This window comes from Dasypus novemcinctus, chromosome 20, assembly GCF_030445035.2.
Source record: "Dasypus novemcinctus isolate mDasNov1 chromosome 20, mDasNov1.1.hap2, whole genome shotgun sequence".
NCBI lineage: Eukaryota > Metazoa > Chordata > Mammalia > Cingulata > Dasypodidae > Dasypus > Dasypus novemcinctus.
In genome coordinates, this window is record NC_080692.1 from 20,518,364 (window position 1) to 20,534,969 (window position 16,606).

At 60.3% G+C, this 16,606-nt stretch overlaps 1 protein-coding gene across 5 annotated transcripts in view; it reads right to left on the reverse strand.

Moving 5' to 3' along the window:
• Window positions 1–2,623: 2,623 nt before the first annotated feature.
• The window catches only part of IQSEC3 (IQ motif and Sec7 domain ArfGEF 3), a 108,030-nt gene continuing 94,047 nt past the window's right edge, over window positions 2,624–16,606 (reverse strand). For 2 of the 5 annotated variants that reach the window (XM_058282576.2, XM_058282580.1), the window contains 5 exons: window positions 14,953–15,052; window positions 14,656–14,817; window positions 11,738–11,830; window positions 9,278–9,327; window positions 2,624–6,095 (listed from right to left, as the gene is read on the reverse strand). In XM_058282576.2, the coding sequence (XP_058138559.1) occupies window positions 5,673–6,095; window positions 9,278–9,327; window positions 11,738–11,830; window positions 14,656–14,817; window positions 14,953–15,052 (828 nt within the window). In that variant the 3' untranslated portion in view covers window positions 2,624–5,672. Of the gene's footprint in view, window positions 6,096–9,116; window positions 9,197–9,277; window positions 9,328–11,737; window positions 11,831–14,655; window positions 14,818–14,952; window positions 15,053–16,606 lie in introns of all 5 variants that reach the window. The other 3 variants (XM_058282578.2, XM_058282577.2, XM_058282579.2) reach the window with 3 other exon arrangements.

Sequence of the window (16,606 nt, forward strand, 5' to 3'; positions counted from 1 at the left end):
TCACATGAAAACGCCAATGCCCTTGGCAGCAGCTGCCTCAGTGCCAGGCACCTTGGCCTCGCTGCTGCTGGTGTTTCTTTTCTGGGGTCTACCTGGACCACCTGTGTCTTCCTGCTCTGGCTGCCTGCCCACTTTTACCGCCACCCTTGCCTATTCTGCCTTTGGGGTCAGGGCCTTTCTGGAGCCACCTGCCTGCCTACTTTCAACCTACGTCTCTTCCTGATCTGAGATTACACATCTGTGCTGGATTTTTTGGGAGAAGCTCAGTTTTATTATTTTCTCAATGAAGGTTTTAAGAAATGCATTTTAATACTTCAGTAAGATTTCTTATGTAAATAAATTCGTATATCAGAAAATAGTCCTTGTCGAAAAGTTTGGGTAACGGCTGGATTGCGAACATAATTCATACCACTGAACTGTATACTTGGAAGTGGTTAAAATGGGAAATTTTAGGTTGTATAGGTGTGTGTTAGTTTTCTAGGCTGCTATGACAAACACCACACAGTGGGTTGGCATTAAACAACAGAATGTGCGTCACAGCTTGGGAGACTGGAAGCTTTGCTTCCTTCCAGCAGTGTTCTGGCTGCCGGCAATCTTTCGACACGTGGCAGCTTCCTCTCTCTTCTCTTCTGAGTTCCCACTGACTCTGGGCTTCCAGCTGCTTCCAGTGACCTTCTCTTTCTAAGGCTTCTAGTAAACTGATTAAGACCAACCCTGATTCAGTTGGCTGCACTGTAACTGAAAATAACATCTTCCATGGTCCAGTGTACTCAAAGGGACACAAATCCAGTTAAGAACACGTCTAATCTGGGATACACAATTCAACTTACCACAATAAAAAGTAAAAAAAAAAAAAAGAAAGGGAAAAGCGTGGTCACTCCCTGCCACGGCCTCCGTAGATGGTCTTTGAGCTGTTGAGTTAGCTTCAGGTCTGACCAGCCCGGGCCCAGCCCTGCTGAATTTGCCTCCTTGGAGGGGCCTAGCTTGCATCCTCACTCTAGACTTGCCCCTCCCATCAGCTTCACTGCATCACCATCCTCAATGTGGAGACAGCTGGTCCCTTTAGCTGTTTATTTTTGACCCCTCCATCCAATGTCATCCTCTCAAGAGCAGCGGCTGGGCTCGTCCCCTGCCGTACCCCCACACCTGGCCCAGCGCCCGGCTGCGTGCAAGCAGCACCTGTGCTGACCGCTGGCACCGGTACCTTGTTCTGGAAACCCGCAAATCCAAGGGGCCGTGACTGGAGACATTTTAAGTCAGCAACAGGTAAGCCTCCCCCCGTCTGTGAAGGGTCATTACGAAGGGAGATGCAGCTGACCACAGCTCCCATCCCGGTGGTGGATGGACCCGGAGGGGCCCTGTTGGGGCTGGAGGGACAGAAGCTCCTTCTAGCTGACTTCAGGGGCCAGAAGGCTTGGAGACCGGGAGCTGCCAACCCATGTCCCGGCACACACAGCAAGGGGGCCTTGTTGACCCCAGGCTCTCTCCCAGGCCTGGGCTGAGCTGGGTGCCCTTCGGGGGTGCTCTCAGCTTCCTGGGTCAGAGAATTCCCAGGATGGGACAGGTCAGAGCGGGCTGCAGGCTTCTCCTGGAATTTCCCGTTTCCGGGGAAGAGGCTGAGGTCACGCTCCCTTTCGGGCCTGTAGGGGATGGGGGTCCCGGGCTGGGGAGGGCCCTGGAGCTGCCCAGGCTTCTCGGCGGCCACAGCCTGGTTACCGGGAGAACTGGATATCCTCTGCAGGTGTGCCAGGACCCGCCACCCCGGCCAGCCGTGTTCCCCTCGGGGCCTGCCGGGCCTCGGCTTTGCTGCAAGGCCGGCCCCTGTCCCCTGGCAGGAGAACTCGCACCCTCTCCAGTCCCCTCTGCGTGGAGCCGGACCCAGGCTCTCCAGGGAGCTGCAAACACCCGCCTGTGCTCCTCATGTTTGTGGACTCGTGCTCTGTGGCTGCTGGCACTTCCTGTGCCCCTCAGAACCCCCACCTGGCAGGTGCCTCGGCTCCTTTCACCTGAGCCTGCCCGCCCCCTCCATTTCAGGAAGAGGAGATCCTGGGGGCTTGTCAGACCTGACCTTGAGATTCGGAGGTCAGGTTCTGGGAGCTGGCATCTGGTGAAAATCACCTAAGGCTCACGCTCCAACAGGGGCAGTGGGCCCGCCTCCCCCACCCCCAGCATACCCTGGCCCTGCCCTGGGGAGAGGAGCCCCTCACCCCACGGTCCTGCCTGGAGGTGCAGGGGCCGTGGTGGGGCTGCATGCCCCCAGACGCCCTGCTCTCCATCAGGACCTGCTCTCAACTGGCTCCAGGCTCGGGGCACACGCGTGTGTGCGCATGTGCACGTGTGCCGGCGGGCACGACAGGCCTGTGCACATGGGGTCAACTTCCCGGCTTTGCACCCCCAACCCTGCCCACCCCTCCAATGACTGCACCTTCCCTTCCTGGCACCCAGGGCCTCCCGGCCATCATGGGCATGTGAGCGGGCTGCCCTGGGGTCAAGGGCAGGGTGCTGTGCCCCCCTGCCCCGGGGCAGCACCAGGATCTCCTCTGTCCTCGGACTCCTCCCCTGCACACTCTGCTCTAAGGCGGACCCTCCGTCTTGGAGAACAAAAGAAGCTGAGCGGACACGGTTTGTTCAAGTGACATATTTCAATATAATCTCTAAAACTCTATGAATTGAACAGATAAAATACCTCTGGGCTATTTTGTTACAAAATATTTGCCATTTGGATTAGTTGCTGGGTGCAGCCACCTGCTCTCCCTGGAGGGGATTCTCTCCCATGGGTGGAAAGGTGTTGGGGGCGGGGTGCATCAAGAAGGTATGTACATCAGGACTCAGAGAGGGACAGACAGATGACCATCAAGGAACGCTACTGGGTACAAAGAGACATTGTGGCAGGCTCCAGGGAACAGGGGGTGGGAGGTCAAGGGCCTCAGGGGTCAGGGGCCCAGGGCTGGTCAGTGTGTGCATGAGCCAAGAGGTCTTTGCAGACAGACGGGCTTCCAGGACAGACTGCCCGGGAAGGGTCTTGCTTCAGCTGTGGAGGTGGGATTTGCCCAAGATTGGACGGGAGAGAAAGCCTCGCCGCCCCCACTCCTGACTGGGGGTTGGGACTGATGGATAACGTTGGGGGAGGGGCCCAGGTCCCCAAAGCAAGGCAGAGTTGACGGCGTGGGCCACCTTGGGCTAAGTGGGCTTGGGTCTCGGGGGCTGGGCCTGGTGGCTCAGGCGTCCTCCGCCCCCCTCTCCATCTTGGGGGAGCAGGAGGACCCTAGAGCATCTCCAGCCGGGTTCTCGGGGAGGCCCTGAGTTGCTGGCTGCGGTGGGAGGGGCTGGGGGCATTTCCCAGGGCTCAGGGGGCTCAGGCAGGGGCGGGCAGGCAGAGGTGGGGTCTGCCCTTAGCCGCTGGCCGCTCGGGGAGGGCGGCCGCAGGGGCTGGGAACTCTTTCTCTCCGGGAAGAGAGGGCCAAGCAGTGGCCTGTCCCCGGCTGTGAGGGTTAAGTGCCCCTTGCAGCTCAGGACTGGCGCCGGCTGCTGCAGACCTTCCGAGGGCGGGACCCCCAGGGCTGCCCGTGTGGCAAGGCAGGGCCAAGCCTCTACCCTGCAGAAGGGGCACTGGGGTGCCGAGTCCGGCTCCTCAGAGGGGGCGCTCCACATCCGTGTCGCCCTGATCCCCCTCCCAGTCGCCAATCCGGAAAATCGCGACTTGGGCAGAGGGGAGGGGGAGGGGCTAGGCAGCCCAGCAGAGAAGCTGCGCCCATCGACACCAAAGGTGGGCGCTCTGTAAACTGTGGAGTGCTGCGGACAGGAGAGCTCAGCAGGCAGAAGGGGCTGCCCGGGACTGCCCCTTCCTCGGCGGCACCAGGCTCCACAGTCCCTGTCCCCTAACTATGTTTAGCTACGTGCACGGCACATCTTCCTTTATAACTTGCACCCCCGCCTTCCCTTACAATTTTCACTCACCCCATTCCCTCCTTCGAGATTCACCTACTCCCATCCCCAACCCCAGGTCCTCCCGGGTCCCTGACACCTGCTGCCCAGGCCTCCACTCCCGTAGCCAAGAGGGTCAGAGGTGGCTGGATGTGGAGCCCCACCGCCAGCTGCTGCTGAGGGGACCACGGCGTTCCTGTGACCGAGAAGGCAGAGGTGGGTGCAGGCAATGTGGACAGGGCAGAGCAGCTGGGGGCACAATGGGGGGGGGAGGTGGCCAATCAGCGGCAAGTTACAGAAACTGGGCTGGGAATAAACTCGCTGGGTGACATTATCATGACATCTGCGTGACCACACACAAACACACAAAACTAGGTCACCGGGAACCTCAGTGGGCAAGGCTGCCTCCAGCTGGCCCCCTGCAGGCCGGGGCGTGGGGAGGAGCTGATTCCCTTGACTTGGCCGAGCACCACTTGCACTTCTCAGGCCACTTTGACTTTGGGCTCCAAATGGGAGGGGGCTTCTTACAAAGGGGAGCAAGGAGCCGTTGGCCCGACGACTGGTGACTCCCAGCTGGCACGGGGCAGCTACTCCCCAAGGACCAGGACTGGAGCAGGTCCCGGCACTGGCCCTGCAGTTTGATCTCCAGTTCTGCTCGGCCCTAGGGGGACAAAGAGCGTTCAGAAGCTCCTGCTTGGCTCTCCTGGCAAATTTGAAGGTTCAAGGCCTCTTCCAAGCCCCATGCTGGAGGCAGGTCTGGTGCCTTCCAGGAGGGAAGATTTAAAGCCCGAGAGGCTCCTTTGGGAAGGCAGCAGGGGAAAGGCGAGCACCCCTGGAGTGCCTGCTCTTCTCACCCACCTCTGCACCCCAATTCTCCCCTGGGGGCCACAGAAGCAAGGCGCAGCCCTGGCCCAGGTCACATCCTCCCTCTGCGGGCAAATCCCCGCCCCTCCTCCCTGCCTCTGCTTTTGCAGCGGAAGGTGTTAGCCTGCTTCTCACACGTGGGCAGTCTGTGGGCAGGCTGGACAGCTGGTACAAAGGACCTCAGAAACCCTCAGAGGGCCACTTGGCAGCTGTGTGACCCCAGCGTTCTGTGAATTGGCCACGAGGATGCGGAGAGGGCCCCCCCTTCTCTCCTCCCGGGCTCGCAGCTTTCCTGGAGCCCGGGGACGTTGGGTCTGGGCAGGCAGAGCCCCAGCCCCTGAGAAACAGCCCCTTGCGGTGAGGGCGAGGTCCCTGCAGGCGGGGGGGCCTCCTGAGCCTGCCAGTCTTGGGGTGGAGGGCAGCAGAGAGAGCAGTCCCTCCTCTACCTCCAGCCCCCCAGGCCCCTCCAGGGAGCAGGTGCAGACCTTCTCCACCCGATGGCCATGGGGGCCCCCCCTCATCCTGGGGGGTGAGCCCCGCCCAGCCCCTGGCCCCGCCCACCTTGACACAAACAGCCTAAAGGGCCCGAGGTCAGGACCTCAGCTCCTGCTTCCTCTCATCTGCTGTCCGACTGGGGGGCTGGTGGCTGGGCAGGCAAGTTGGGGTGGTGACTGGCTAGGGGGTGGGGGGGTGCCCAAGTGAGGAAGGAAGCACGGCTGGGAGAGGCGAGCCCAGGCGCCAGGAACTGGGGTTCTCGGTCCCAAACGACAGTGCTCAGAGACCAGGAAGGCATTGCGTCAAGGGGCGGGGTGGGGGCAGCGAGAGGGCAGGCCGGGCTGCTGGGTGCAGGCAGGGCCCTCCGGGGACAGGGGGGCCGAGACAGCCTACACCAGGCTCCTGGAGCCGCTGGAGTGGCGGCGCCGGGGCAGCAGGGGCCCCGGCGGGCAGTACTGGTGCGGGTGGTTGTAGGGGGGCGGGGGTGGGGGCAGTGGGGGCTGGTGGATGACCTTGACCGGGGAGCCGGGGCCACCCAGGGGGGTGGAACCACAGGAATCAGAGGAGGACGAGGCGTAGCAGGAGAGCGCCTGGCTCAGCAGGGGCTCCATGCGTGCCAGGCAGGGCTTGTCCAGGACGATGACCTTGACAATCTGCTGGCACTGGACCAGGGTCCCCGGGGGCGTGGGTGGCGGCGGCAGCGGCAGGGGCTGCTCCCGCGGGGGGCTAGACTGCAGCTCTGCCGGCGCTCCCTTCTCGGCCCCCAGCCCGGAGCTGTGCGGGGACGTTTGAAGCCTGTTGTGAATTGACACCTAGTTTAGAAACAGCCAGAGAAGCATGGAATGTTACAAGACTAATGCCCAGCTGCTGGGACTGGCTCCCCTGAATCCCCGCCCGCCCTGACGCCCCTGCTCTCCCGCTCTCCTGCCACCCGTCAGGGGCTCTCGACCCTCGCCCTGACCTTCTCTCCATCTCTATACCTGGAAGAAAACTGGCCAGGACCAATCTCACCTGTCTGGGCCTCAGTTTCCTCATCTGTGAGGTGGACAGTGGGACCAGTAGACAGCGGCTTTCTGCCCTGCACTGGGTCTGACACGCTGACCTACTGGGTGGCTCGGACTTTGGACCAACGTCTCTCCGCCTGCCTGCTCGCCAGCCCCCACGCTGGGCAAGCAGGGCTACCGGCGCTGCCCCTCGCCGCTCCCAGGGGGGCGTGAGGACAAAGCGCACTAGAGACGACAGCAGTCAAGCACCTCGGGCCTGGCCACTCCCTCTCCTCCCCGCATCTGTGTTAGAGCCAAAGCCCCCTGGTCACCGCTGATGTCAGGAAGGCACCCAACCCAGAATGCCAGCGGCCCTGCACGGGGGGTCTGGGACCCCCGAAATCCACAGCCCACATTCGAGAGCTGTCCACATAGCTCAGGGCAGCGTCTCAGGCCTGGGTGCCCTTTGGCTCAAACTGCAGGAGGGGGTTACCCAGAAAAGTCTCCAGTGCACCCCTGGGGTGGGCAGGAGGAGGTGACGCAGAGGGTGCTCGTGATGTCCCTGCTCAGATCACGGGGGTCCCAGTGACCCAGCCTGGCCTCCTGGTAGCGAGGGGCGTGGAAATGGCATGTCACAGCCCCTGCAAATCCCCTGGGGGGCGCCTGAGACCCTTCTCCTCTCTGCTGATGCTTCCTCCCGAGCCCCCAACTGTCCTCGGGGACCACTGCCCAGCACTGGCTGCTCCCCGCACAGGGGGGGAAACTGAGGCTGCAGGGGAGGGGTCCTCATCCCTGGACCTAGGAAGGCCCAGCTGAAAACCAGGGCGAAGCCCTAAGCTGGCAGCTCCTAACCCCGTTTATTGGCAAATGGTGTGATTTCGGGGGCCCTTTCCCGGGTCTGAGCACTCCCAGCAGGCTGCTTCGCTCGCCAAGCCCGGCATTTATGAGCCCCCCACCACCGAGCTGAGCAGGGTCAGGGCGTTGTTCTTTACTCTCACCCGCCCACCTCGGTTTCACCCTCCAGGCCTGAGAACGGAGGGGTTCCCAGAGCCCCTCACAGCCCCGCTGGGGAGGCAGGGAGAAGCAGGGGGCCCACTTTCTCTTGGGGAGCCCTTGGCAGTCCCCATTCGTGCAGGAGGCCTTTGCCACCACCGCTGCCGGAGGGGACAGGCTCCTTCCCTACCTGCCTGCATTCTGGACTATTCCCCAGGAGAGAAGTGGCTGAAGGCAGCCAGGGCGGTCTTGCTCCCCCTGTGCTCCCCCCCTGCACTGACAGTTGCCCCTCCCCATGCCGATGCCGCCCCCAAGTCCAGGCCCACTGAGCCTTCTCCTTATCTTATTCCCCACTGGAGGTCCCACCTCTTCACCGCCCTGCCTGACCCCCACCTCTGCATCTCTCCGCCCCCCATTTGGCCCCTTTTTCTTTAACGGTTAGTAAGCGAAAAGCAGGAGGTGACAATAAAACATCTTCGCATTCTGACCCCTTTCTCACCTCCCCACCGATGAGAGAGAGAGAGAGAGCGAGAGAGGCAGTCAGGGTGGAACATGAGTAGCAGGTCAGAAGAGCTCAGAGGAGATGGAGAAGCGCCTGCCAGAGGGGCTGGGCCAGGCAATGATGGACAGAGGGCAGAGGACAAGAGCTGGGGCCAGCTGAGAGGCCATGGGTGGCGAGGCTGCCCTGCTCAGGGGCGCAGAGGCCGGCTGGACCCTGGGCTAGCCAAGGGGCGGCAGCCTTGCAGAAAGCCACAGCCCAGTGGGCAGGGGAGGGGGGAAGAGCGGGGCATCTGATTGCTTGCCCTCCCCGGGCAGGGCAGGCGGAGGCGCGGGCAGGCCGGCAGGACAAACACCAGGGCTGGTAACTCAGTGTGCTTATCTGCAAGGCTAGAGAATGGGCGGCTGCGGGGAAATGGGGAGGGGCGGGGGCGGGGGATGGAATACCCACCCTGGGGGCTGCTCAGCTGCTGGGGCGGGGAGCTCCTCCAGGTAAAGGTGCCTCCTCCAGACACAGGTGTGGGGGGGAGTGGGGGACCACGGGGTGGAGGGAAGAAACAGCGCTCTGCTGGGGTATCCTGGGCTCCTCCCTCTGACATCTAAGTGGGGGTCCCTGAAGAGCGTCAGAGCAGGGGCCCCTCCAGCTTGGGGTGGGGGTTGGGAATGGAGGTGACTGAGCAGCCAGTGGCCCCTGGAGGCCGAGCAGAGGTGCCCCCCGCCTCCCCGCCAGGTAACACTGCAGGTGCCAGCTGCTGCTGCTACTTCCCCTCTCCTCTCCCACCCATCGGCCCAGGAAGCCGTGGTTTGAGGGTGGGCATCCTGACCCCCCGGAATGGACGGTCTTTGGCTTTATCTCAGCCCTTCACCCAGGAGCAGCTCTGATGACCCCAGCCCTCCTCGGCCTCGTGTTCTCCGGCACACACCCCTACCCCGTGGCCAGCCTGCCAGGGGGGGCCGGCTGTGGCTGTGAGAAGCCCCACCTTCCCAGCGGCCCCCACTCTCAGTTCTCCAGCTCCCTCCAGGGGTCCCCCCACGGGGGGGGGGGCAGTCATCCTCGGGGCACCTGACTTAAGGGGTGATTCCCGGGAGGGAGCCCAGGCCCCCTCCCCTGCAGGGTGAAGGAGGTGGGGCTGGGGATACCGGATTCTCTGACACAGCGCGTATTTGGGGATCTGTGAGCAAGAAGCGGGTCGCTGGGGAAGGGGATCTGAGGGGCGCAGGGGCGGGCTCGCCCCGGGGAGGGCTGCGGGCTGGGTCTCCGGGGGGCTCGGCCTGGGAGGGCGGGCGGCTGGGGCAGGCCGGGCGGGCGCGGGCGGGGAGGGCGGGCGACTCAGCTGGGCACGGGAACAGTGGCATTACCCATGCTAGCAGTAACTTTTAATTGTATCTCTTGAAATTGGTAAAATGGTGAGTCGGGCTGGGGAGGCATTGATTAATACCTGAGAAGAGAAACAAGAGACGGTGAGAAGGACAGGCAGGGGCACGGGGTCACTCACCTCGGACGCCAGGCCTCCACTTACCTCCACCGTGCTCTCCGCCGCCTTCTCCCCCAGCGCCGCCTCCCTTTTGGCTTCGAATGCAAAGAACACGGGGGCTCAATCTCTACCAGCCCCAGTGCCAATGCCCCCTGCACCGCTTTCCCCCGGCACCTCCAACTAGACAGAGCAGGCAGGAAGTAGGGTGGAGTGGGTGCCATTCCCACCCCTGACCGAGAGGCAGCCTGAGGCTCCCGATGGCAAGTTCTCAGTTCTGTCACTTAGTAGCTGGGTGACCTGGGGCAACATGCTACACCTCTCTGGGCCTCTGCAGACTGGAAGAGCTCTCAAGTTCCATCTGACATTGACAGGGTTGAGTCTAACTTACCCACAGTCAAGCCTTCCCAATATGGCCTGCACTGGCTTACGAAGATGGGTGAGGGGGCTTTGCTCCCAGAAACAAGAGGACTCCCCATGGGGGCTCAATGGGACTTGGTCTTCTTTGGCCACAGGCTTTTTTTTTTTTTTAACTCTGTTCTCACTTCCTATTTGGAAATAAGATCTTTTTTTAATTTTTTAATTTGGCCACAGGCTTTTTGAAAGAAGGGTCAGGTCTCCTTGTTCTTACCCCTGCTCCTAAGTGAACCTCAGAAGAGGCCGACGGTGGCTCTGTGAGGACGGCCGGGATGACGTGGCTGGCCGGCACAGGACCAGGGGTCCCGTTCACCCCAGGGCCGGTAGGGATGGCCCTTTCCGCCTCAGTTGCCCCTGGCAGGCATCTCAGGGCCCTGCAGCTGGATCGTGCCTGAAGGCTCAGCCCCCTTCCCTCACCAGGCGCGTTCCTCTGCTCTCTCTAGCACAAGAGGGAGCCGTGCAGCTGTTTGGGAATGAGAAACACCCCCTGCGGAGGCCGAGGCCGCGGGGACATGCACAGGCCTGACGAGGGCCTGCAGCTTCCAGGGGAGCCTGGCAGGGGTGCAGCGTGTGCGTGGGGAGTCAGGGGGGGAAATCACAGCAGAGACATGGCGCTGGGACTTACACAGCTGTGGAAACCAGCAGTGGCCCAGGCCCTACGCCCTTAGAGCAAAGAAGAGGCCCACTGAAAGGCAGGCAGGAGGGGATGCTGATGGCGAGCAGGCGGGTCAAACCCGCCAAGGGAAGAGGATTTCACACTGAGGCCCTTGGGGGAGCAGAAAGAGCCCCACGTCTGGCTTGGAGAAGGCACTGCCTCTCCTAGTGCTGTGGCACATCTCTATGAATGCATCTATCCAAAACGTGTCATCAAGGCCAACCAAGGGTGACACAGCAGCCTGATGTCCACCGGCGCTTTTCAGCTCAAGCTCGTGTCTTGCTCTCCTCTCCAGGGCCCAGCACAGGGCACAGTGCAGGCACGCGAGACACGTTTGTTGACCAGAAGGATAAATGGCGGAGCGGGTTCATTAGCGAAGGGCCCTGGAGGGTGCACTGGGGGTTTACTGGGATGGGACTTAATTCTCGTGCCATGTCTCCTTGTACTGCCTTTTTTTTTTTTTAAGATTTATTTATTTATTTCCCCCCCCCCCCGCCCCGCCACCAGCTGTCTGTTCCCTGCGTCTATTTGCCACGTCTTGTTTCTTTGTCTGCTTCTGTTGTTGTCAGTGGCACCGGGAATCTGTGTCTCTCTTTGTTGCGTCATCTTGCTGTGTCAGCTCTCCGTGTGGGCAGCGCCACTCCTGGGCAGGCCTCATTTTTTTTGCACTGGGTGGCTGTCCATGTGGGGTGCACTCCTTGCGTATGGGCCTCCCCTATGTGGCAGGGCACTACTTGTGCACATCAGCACCACGTGTGGGCCAGCTCACCACATGTGTCAGGAGGCCCTGGGTTTGAACCCTGGACCTCCCATGTGGTAGGTGATGCTCTAACCGTTGAGCCATGTCCGCTTCCCTGTACTGCTTTTTGACGTGGGACTGGCGGAGAGGAGGTGCTCCCTGCAGGTGGGGTGAGGTTAGGGGCGGGGGTGGAGAGGCAGGGGGCAGTGAGGGGAAGCATGCAGGTCTTGAGCCTGGGCCAAAGATGAGGTGAAACCCACCGCTGAGTTGGCTTGTCTGGACTGAATGATGCCATTCGAAGGAACCAGGCGGGAACTCAATTGGGGGCTTGCCTGGATTTTGGGTGGGCTGACTGCACCTGGGATGAGGGAAGGCTTGCGGCATTAATGAAAGGACTTGAAGGGCCAAAGCAAGGGTTCCACACCCTTCTGGCTGTGTTTTCTTCCCTGCTCTGGACTCTGGGCCTCCAGGGCTGTTTGTAAAATGGACACGTTTCTCTCCGTCCTCCTCGCCTCTCCCACTACCGCGGACGTGAAATGCAGTAAGCAGGCCTGCAGCTCCTCGGCAGGAAGTACCGGCCACGGAAACGAGCTCTTCCCCCACCCGAGCACCCAGGTCCCCGCGGCAAGGGCCACAAGTGGCCTGCGCGTGGGCTCAGGGCCAGCCACCCCAGCCCCGGGGTGGGGCTGCGGCTCACCCGTCGGCGATCCCTGCTTCGCCTGAGGGTCCACCTGGCCTCCACTCGTCTTGAAGGACAGGGTCTTTGTCCCCTGCTGCTTCTCCAGCTCCCCTGGGGAACGAAAAGGCCATGAACAGAGGGCAGCCCTGGCCTCGACACGGAGAGCTGAGACGAACGAGGGCAGCGAGCAAGAAGAGGAAGAAGAGAAGGGGTCTCCCCAGTCTGTGCCGCAAGAACCCAGACTTCAGTCTGACCCGGGGGGCTTGGACTCCTGGCCTCGAGCCTCAGAGTGCATCTTCATCAGCACTTGGGGACGAGAACATCTACTCGAAGGTCCCAACAGAGCCAGAGAAGAGGTAAGGAGGGAAGCAGCATGCCTGGCTTTGAATCCCGGATCTGCCACTTCCTAGCTGTGGGGCTTTAGGCAAGTTACTTAACCTCTCACTGCCTCACCTGAGGGGACGGCGGTGCCCACTTCGTGTTGGTAGGAGGGCTGCGTGAGAAATGCCATTTCAAGCATTTTGAACAGGGCCTGGCTCCTGGCACGTGCTCAATCAGTATCAGCTTTTATCACAGCGCATGAGGAGCGCCTGGCATGCAGCCCACCGTGGCGCCGTGAGTGCCATTTGCTCTGCCCACCCAGTGCCCAGCAGGACCGAGCGCTCCCCAGCTGGGGAGTCCCGCAGGGTCTTCTAAGCCCCCGCAAGGAGGAAATCCTACATGCTGGACAGCCCACTCGGCCAGGACCTGTGTCTCCACCCCTTTAATTGGACCGTAAGCCTGTTCGTCTGTCTCGTCCTTCCCTCAGTGGCGCTGAGAACCCGCCGTCTCCCCCTCCCTGGAGACCTGACAGATGATGACAGCGCTCTCCTCCAGCCTCTCTTTTCCAGGAGACATGATTCAAGTTCCTTTTATTAAAGCGACTCTCCTGGGTCCCATTTTCGGTCTCTCTGGTCGTCTGTAATCCAGGGACACTGAACTGCAAACCCCTCAAACCAAAACAATCAGTCCTGACGGCCTGAATCACACAACCCATCAGCACCACGGATTTTTACTGAACTGTGCCTTCTTCCCCAGGGCGTTGGAGACACTAGCAGAGTTGAAGACACCTGGTTACAAAGCTTGTCTTACTGCCGGATGTGTGAGCTTGGGCAGCTTCCTTGAGCTCCGTGAGCCTCAGTTTCCTCATCTGTAAAATGGGGGTGATACTGCTGACCTCACGGAAAGCTGCTGGGAGAATTAAATATAACAGAGACTGCAGTCAGCCCGGTGTCTGGCAGGTAATGCCCAATAAACACCAGCTGTCCCTGTGGTTCATGTGCTTTTTTTCTGACTTCCCTTCCTGTCTCCTTCATGTCCCCTCAGCACTCCCTCTCCTTTCTCTCCATCTGAATAAAAGCCAAATGTAAGACTTGCCCCGTTCCCCGCCCTCACGGCAGCAGGAGGGATATTCACCTGCCCCGCAGATGCTGCCCACAGCGTCTCCTCCGTACGCAGGGCCAGGGTGCTGGCGGGGAAAGGGGCTCTGCCGGCAGCACCCACCATGGCTCCCCAGAGCCATGCGGGGTCCTCTGTGACATTGTGGCAACGAGAGAAGTGAAGCCAAGTCGGGGTGCATCCTTGAGAACATTCCGGAACAACAGCTGAGGTAGCCTCCTGGGCACCCAGTCAGCCTTTGAAAAGAGTCTGTTGGTTGCTGCTGAACCCAAGGATGCCACTAGATTGAGAAGAGGGAATGTCCCCTCTGCCCCCTTCCCAAGCAGTTACCGGAGTTAGACAGTCTGCCTTGGTGGTCTTTGGCTTCGACCTAATTTGGATTATTTTCTTGTTGGAAACAGCAGCTCCTCTCTCACTCTTGGAGGGGAAAGTGCACGAGGCTTCTAGACGGCTCTTCCACCAGCAGCTTGCATGACCTGGGGTCCATTACTGACCTTCACTGAGCCTTGTCTATAAAGTGGGGCAACTCACCCCCTTTGCAGGGTCACCGTGAGCACTCGCAGAACAGAGATGCCCCGCACAGAGCAGGTGCTCAAAAACGGTGATTAAAAAGTGCCACCTGTCACACTGGCCCCTGGGCACCAGCTTCCTCTGCCATCCCTATTGCCTAATAGGTTTATGTTAATTTAGAAACACCTTTCAACTACGTGACCATGTAAGGTAGGCCTGGAGTCCATTTTTATTTTCTGTTTTATCTCTGAATCTACTCTTATTTCCTTCAGGGCTCTCAGAAGCCCACTGCAAAAGCCTGCAGATGGGCACAGGCTGCGGGCCACGTCTGCTTTTTTACTTTCTTAACTCAAAATGCAAACAGCAAACCACCCGGCTGTAGGGGAGAGACCCTTGCCTTTTCTCAAAAGCCTGCACTGGAACTATCCAGGTATTCCTGAGAGGACCAAAAGGACAAACCTAAAACGAGGCTTAGGCTATCACCGTCTTTTCAAAGGGACATCACGGAAATCGCTATGTAGGGGGAACTTGTCTAGGTTTAAAGAGATTAAAGACGTGGAACTTCCAGATGTGACACGTGACCTTGACGGGACCCCGGGGAAAAGGCCAGAGAAGCCATTTGGTGGGAAGCGAAGGGCCCGCGCCCCACGGCGTCCCCGCCTGGTTGAGCGCACCTGGCTACCCTGGTGAACGCAGCAGAGTGCCCTGTGCCAAGGTGCTCCACGCCACCCGGCGCCCCTGGCTAGACACGCAAGTGCCGTAGACCGCGAAGAGCAGGGCACCCACCGGGCCCGCTGGACCCGCAGCCCACGACGGGGCAGCGAGGCCGGGAGGGAGGTGGGTGCTGGGCCGGGCGCCCGGCGGAGCGGGGTCTGCTCCCGAGGGCCAGAGCCGTGCTGCGCACACGCTGACCCCAGCCCTGGCCGCGCAGGTGCCGCCTGCCCCTGCCCACCCTGCGGCTCGGGGAGCCGGGCACTGGCCCTCCTTACACTCGATCCGGATCTGCTCCAGCTCCGTCACCTCCGCGATGGACTCCTTCAGGTCCTCAACAAACTTGTGCATTTCGTCCGAGCCCAGGGCACAGAAATGCAGCAGCTGCTTCTTCTCAGAGCCCGAGAGGGGGGTCGCCAGCGTGATGCCGTGGGAGTAATCTGGAAACCAGAGCCCGGCCCCCAACGGCGCGTGAGCAGCGGCTGGAGGCAGGCACGGGCCCCGGCGACACTGCCCTCTCCTTCCTACCGTCCGGCCCTGGCCCCTCAGTGTCCCTCGGCCTGGCTCAGACTCACACTCGTTCTCGAAGAGGTGGAACTGCATGCCCAGCAGGCCGACCGACTTGCAGAAGGTGTATGTGGAGGAGCTCTTCTTCTTTGGGCAGAGCTTGAGAATCTGTCCGAGAGGCGGAGAAAGGCACGCAGTGAGAGGCGGGCGCTCCTGTCGACGTGCATGTGCACGCAGGGTCACCCAGGGACACCGGGCAAGGTCTCGAGAGCACACGAGTAGACACACACGATACAAGCACACCCATGCACACTTACACACTTGGGATGCATCCATGCACACATGCATTATATCAAAACATGTTTCTCCACTGCATAAAACCTTCAGAGGCAGTTCCCACTGCATGTCGATGCCAATCCACATTTCCTGCCATGGCCCGTAAGCCCTACTCTCTCTGCTCCCTGCCTCGTTCTCTGGCTTTACACTCAAGCCACACTACCCCGTTGCTGTAGCTTGAACAGGTCCAACTCAGTCCTGCCACAGGCCCTTTGCACTTGCTGTTCCCATTTCCACAACTCTCCCGCTCTCTGCATGGCTGGATTGTTCTCATTACTGAGGTCTTAACTCAAGTGTTATCTCCTTAGAGAGACTTTCCCTGACCATGCCGTCAAAACAAAATAAGGACAAACAAAAAATTCCACCCTAACCTCAGTCACTCTCTATCCTACCACCCTGCTTTGTTGTCGTGGCACCTTCCTCCCACTTCCCCCACTGCATCTGATATCATCTCGTTTGTTTTCTCCCTCCCCTTCTGCCAGTTGTTCAATAGGCCAATATGTATTCAGCACTTTCTATGAACTGGGCTCTGGGAATACAGGACACAGGCAGAGAGCCCCTGCCCTCAAGGAAGGGACAAGGACAGTCAAGGTACAAATCACTCAACCAACCCATCAATGGACCGAGCAAGCAAGCACAACAAACAAACAGAAAGCACCAAGTAAAGAAATGGATAAGTAAATTACTTTCAGAAACTTGGAAGTGTTTTCAAGAAAATGAAAGAGGATAAGGACGAGAGGGTGAGGGGCAGGCTACTTTGACAGGTTGTCAGGGAGGGCCTCACGGAGGAAGTGACATTTGAATTGAGACCTGAATGATGAGAGGGAGGCAGCCCTCCAAAGGCCCGGGCCATCTTTTCAAGCAGAAGCAGCAGCAAGAAGGAAGGGCTGAGAGGGGAGCAAGCAGGGGCCCAGGGGAGGCAGCGCGGGGGCAGAAGCAGCTGGCACCGCGTAGCTCCAGGAGCACAGCAGTGGGTGCTGGGGTAAGACAGGGCAAGGGCAGTCCTGGGGGCCCGGGGACCAGGCAGGGTCTGAACCTCCTTCTACTTTTATGGGGGAGGGGGCTCCTGACACACAAGTACACGTCCTCATCTGTGCTCTAGCAAGATCAGGAGGCTGCTGGCCACCAAGGGCCCAGAGCAGGGCAGGGGACACAGGGTGGAGGCTGAGGCTGGAAACCATGTGGGCGTGTGTGTGGGGGGTGCTGCTACAGAGAGCAGAGGCGGAGGGAGCGACAGGCTGTTAGACGTGGGGGATTTTAGAGGGAGTGCCACGGGACCCACTGATGGCGGCCAAGGGGTGCAAGTGAGGGAGACAGGGAAACCTCCTGTTCAGCCGCTTCCCCCAGCCCTTAGCACAATGCCGGGCACACGGCTGACACGAGCTA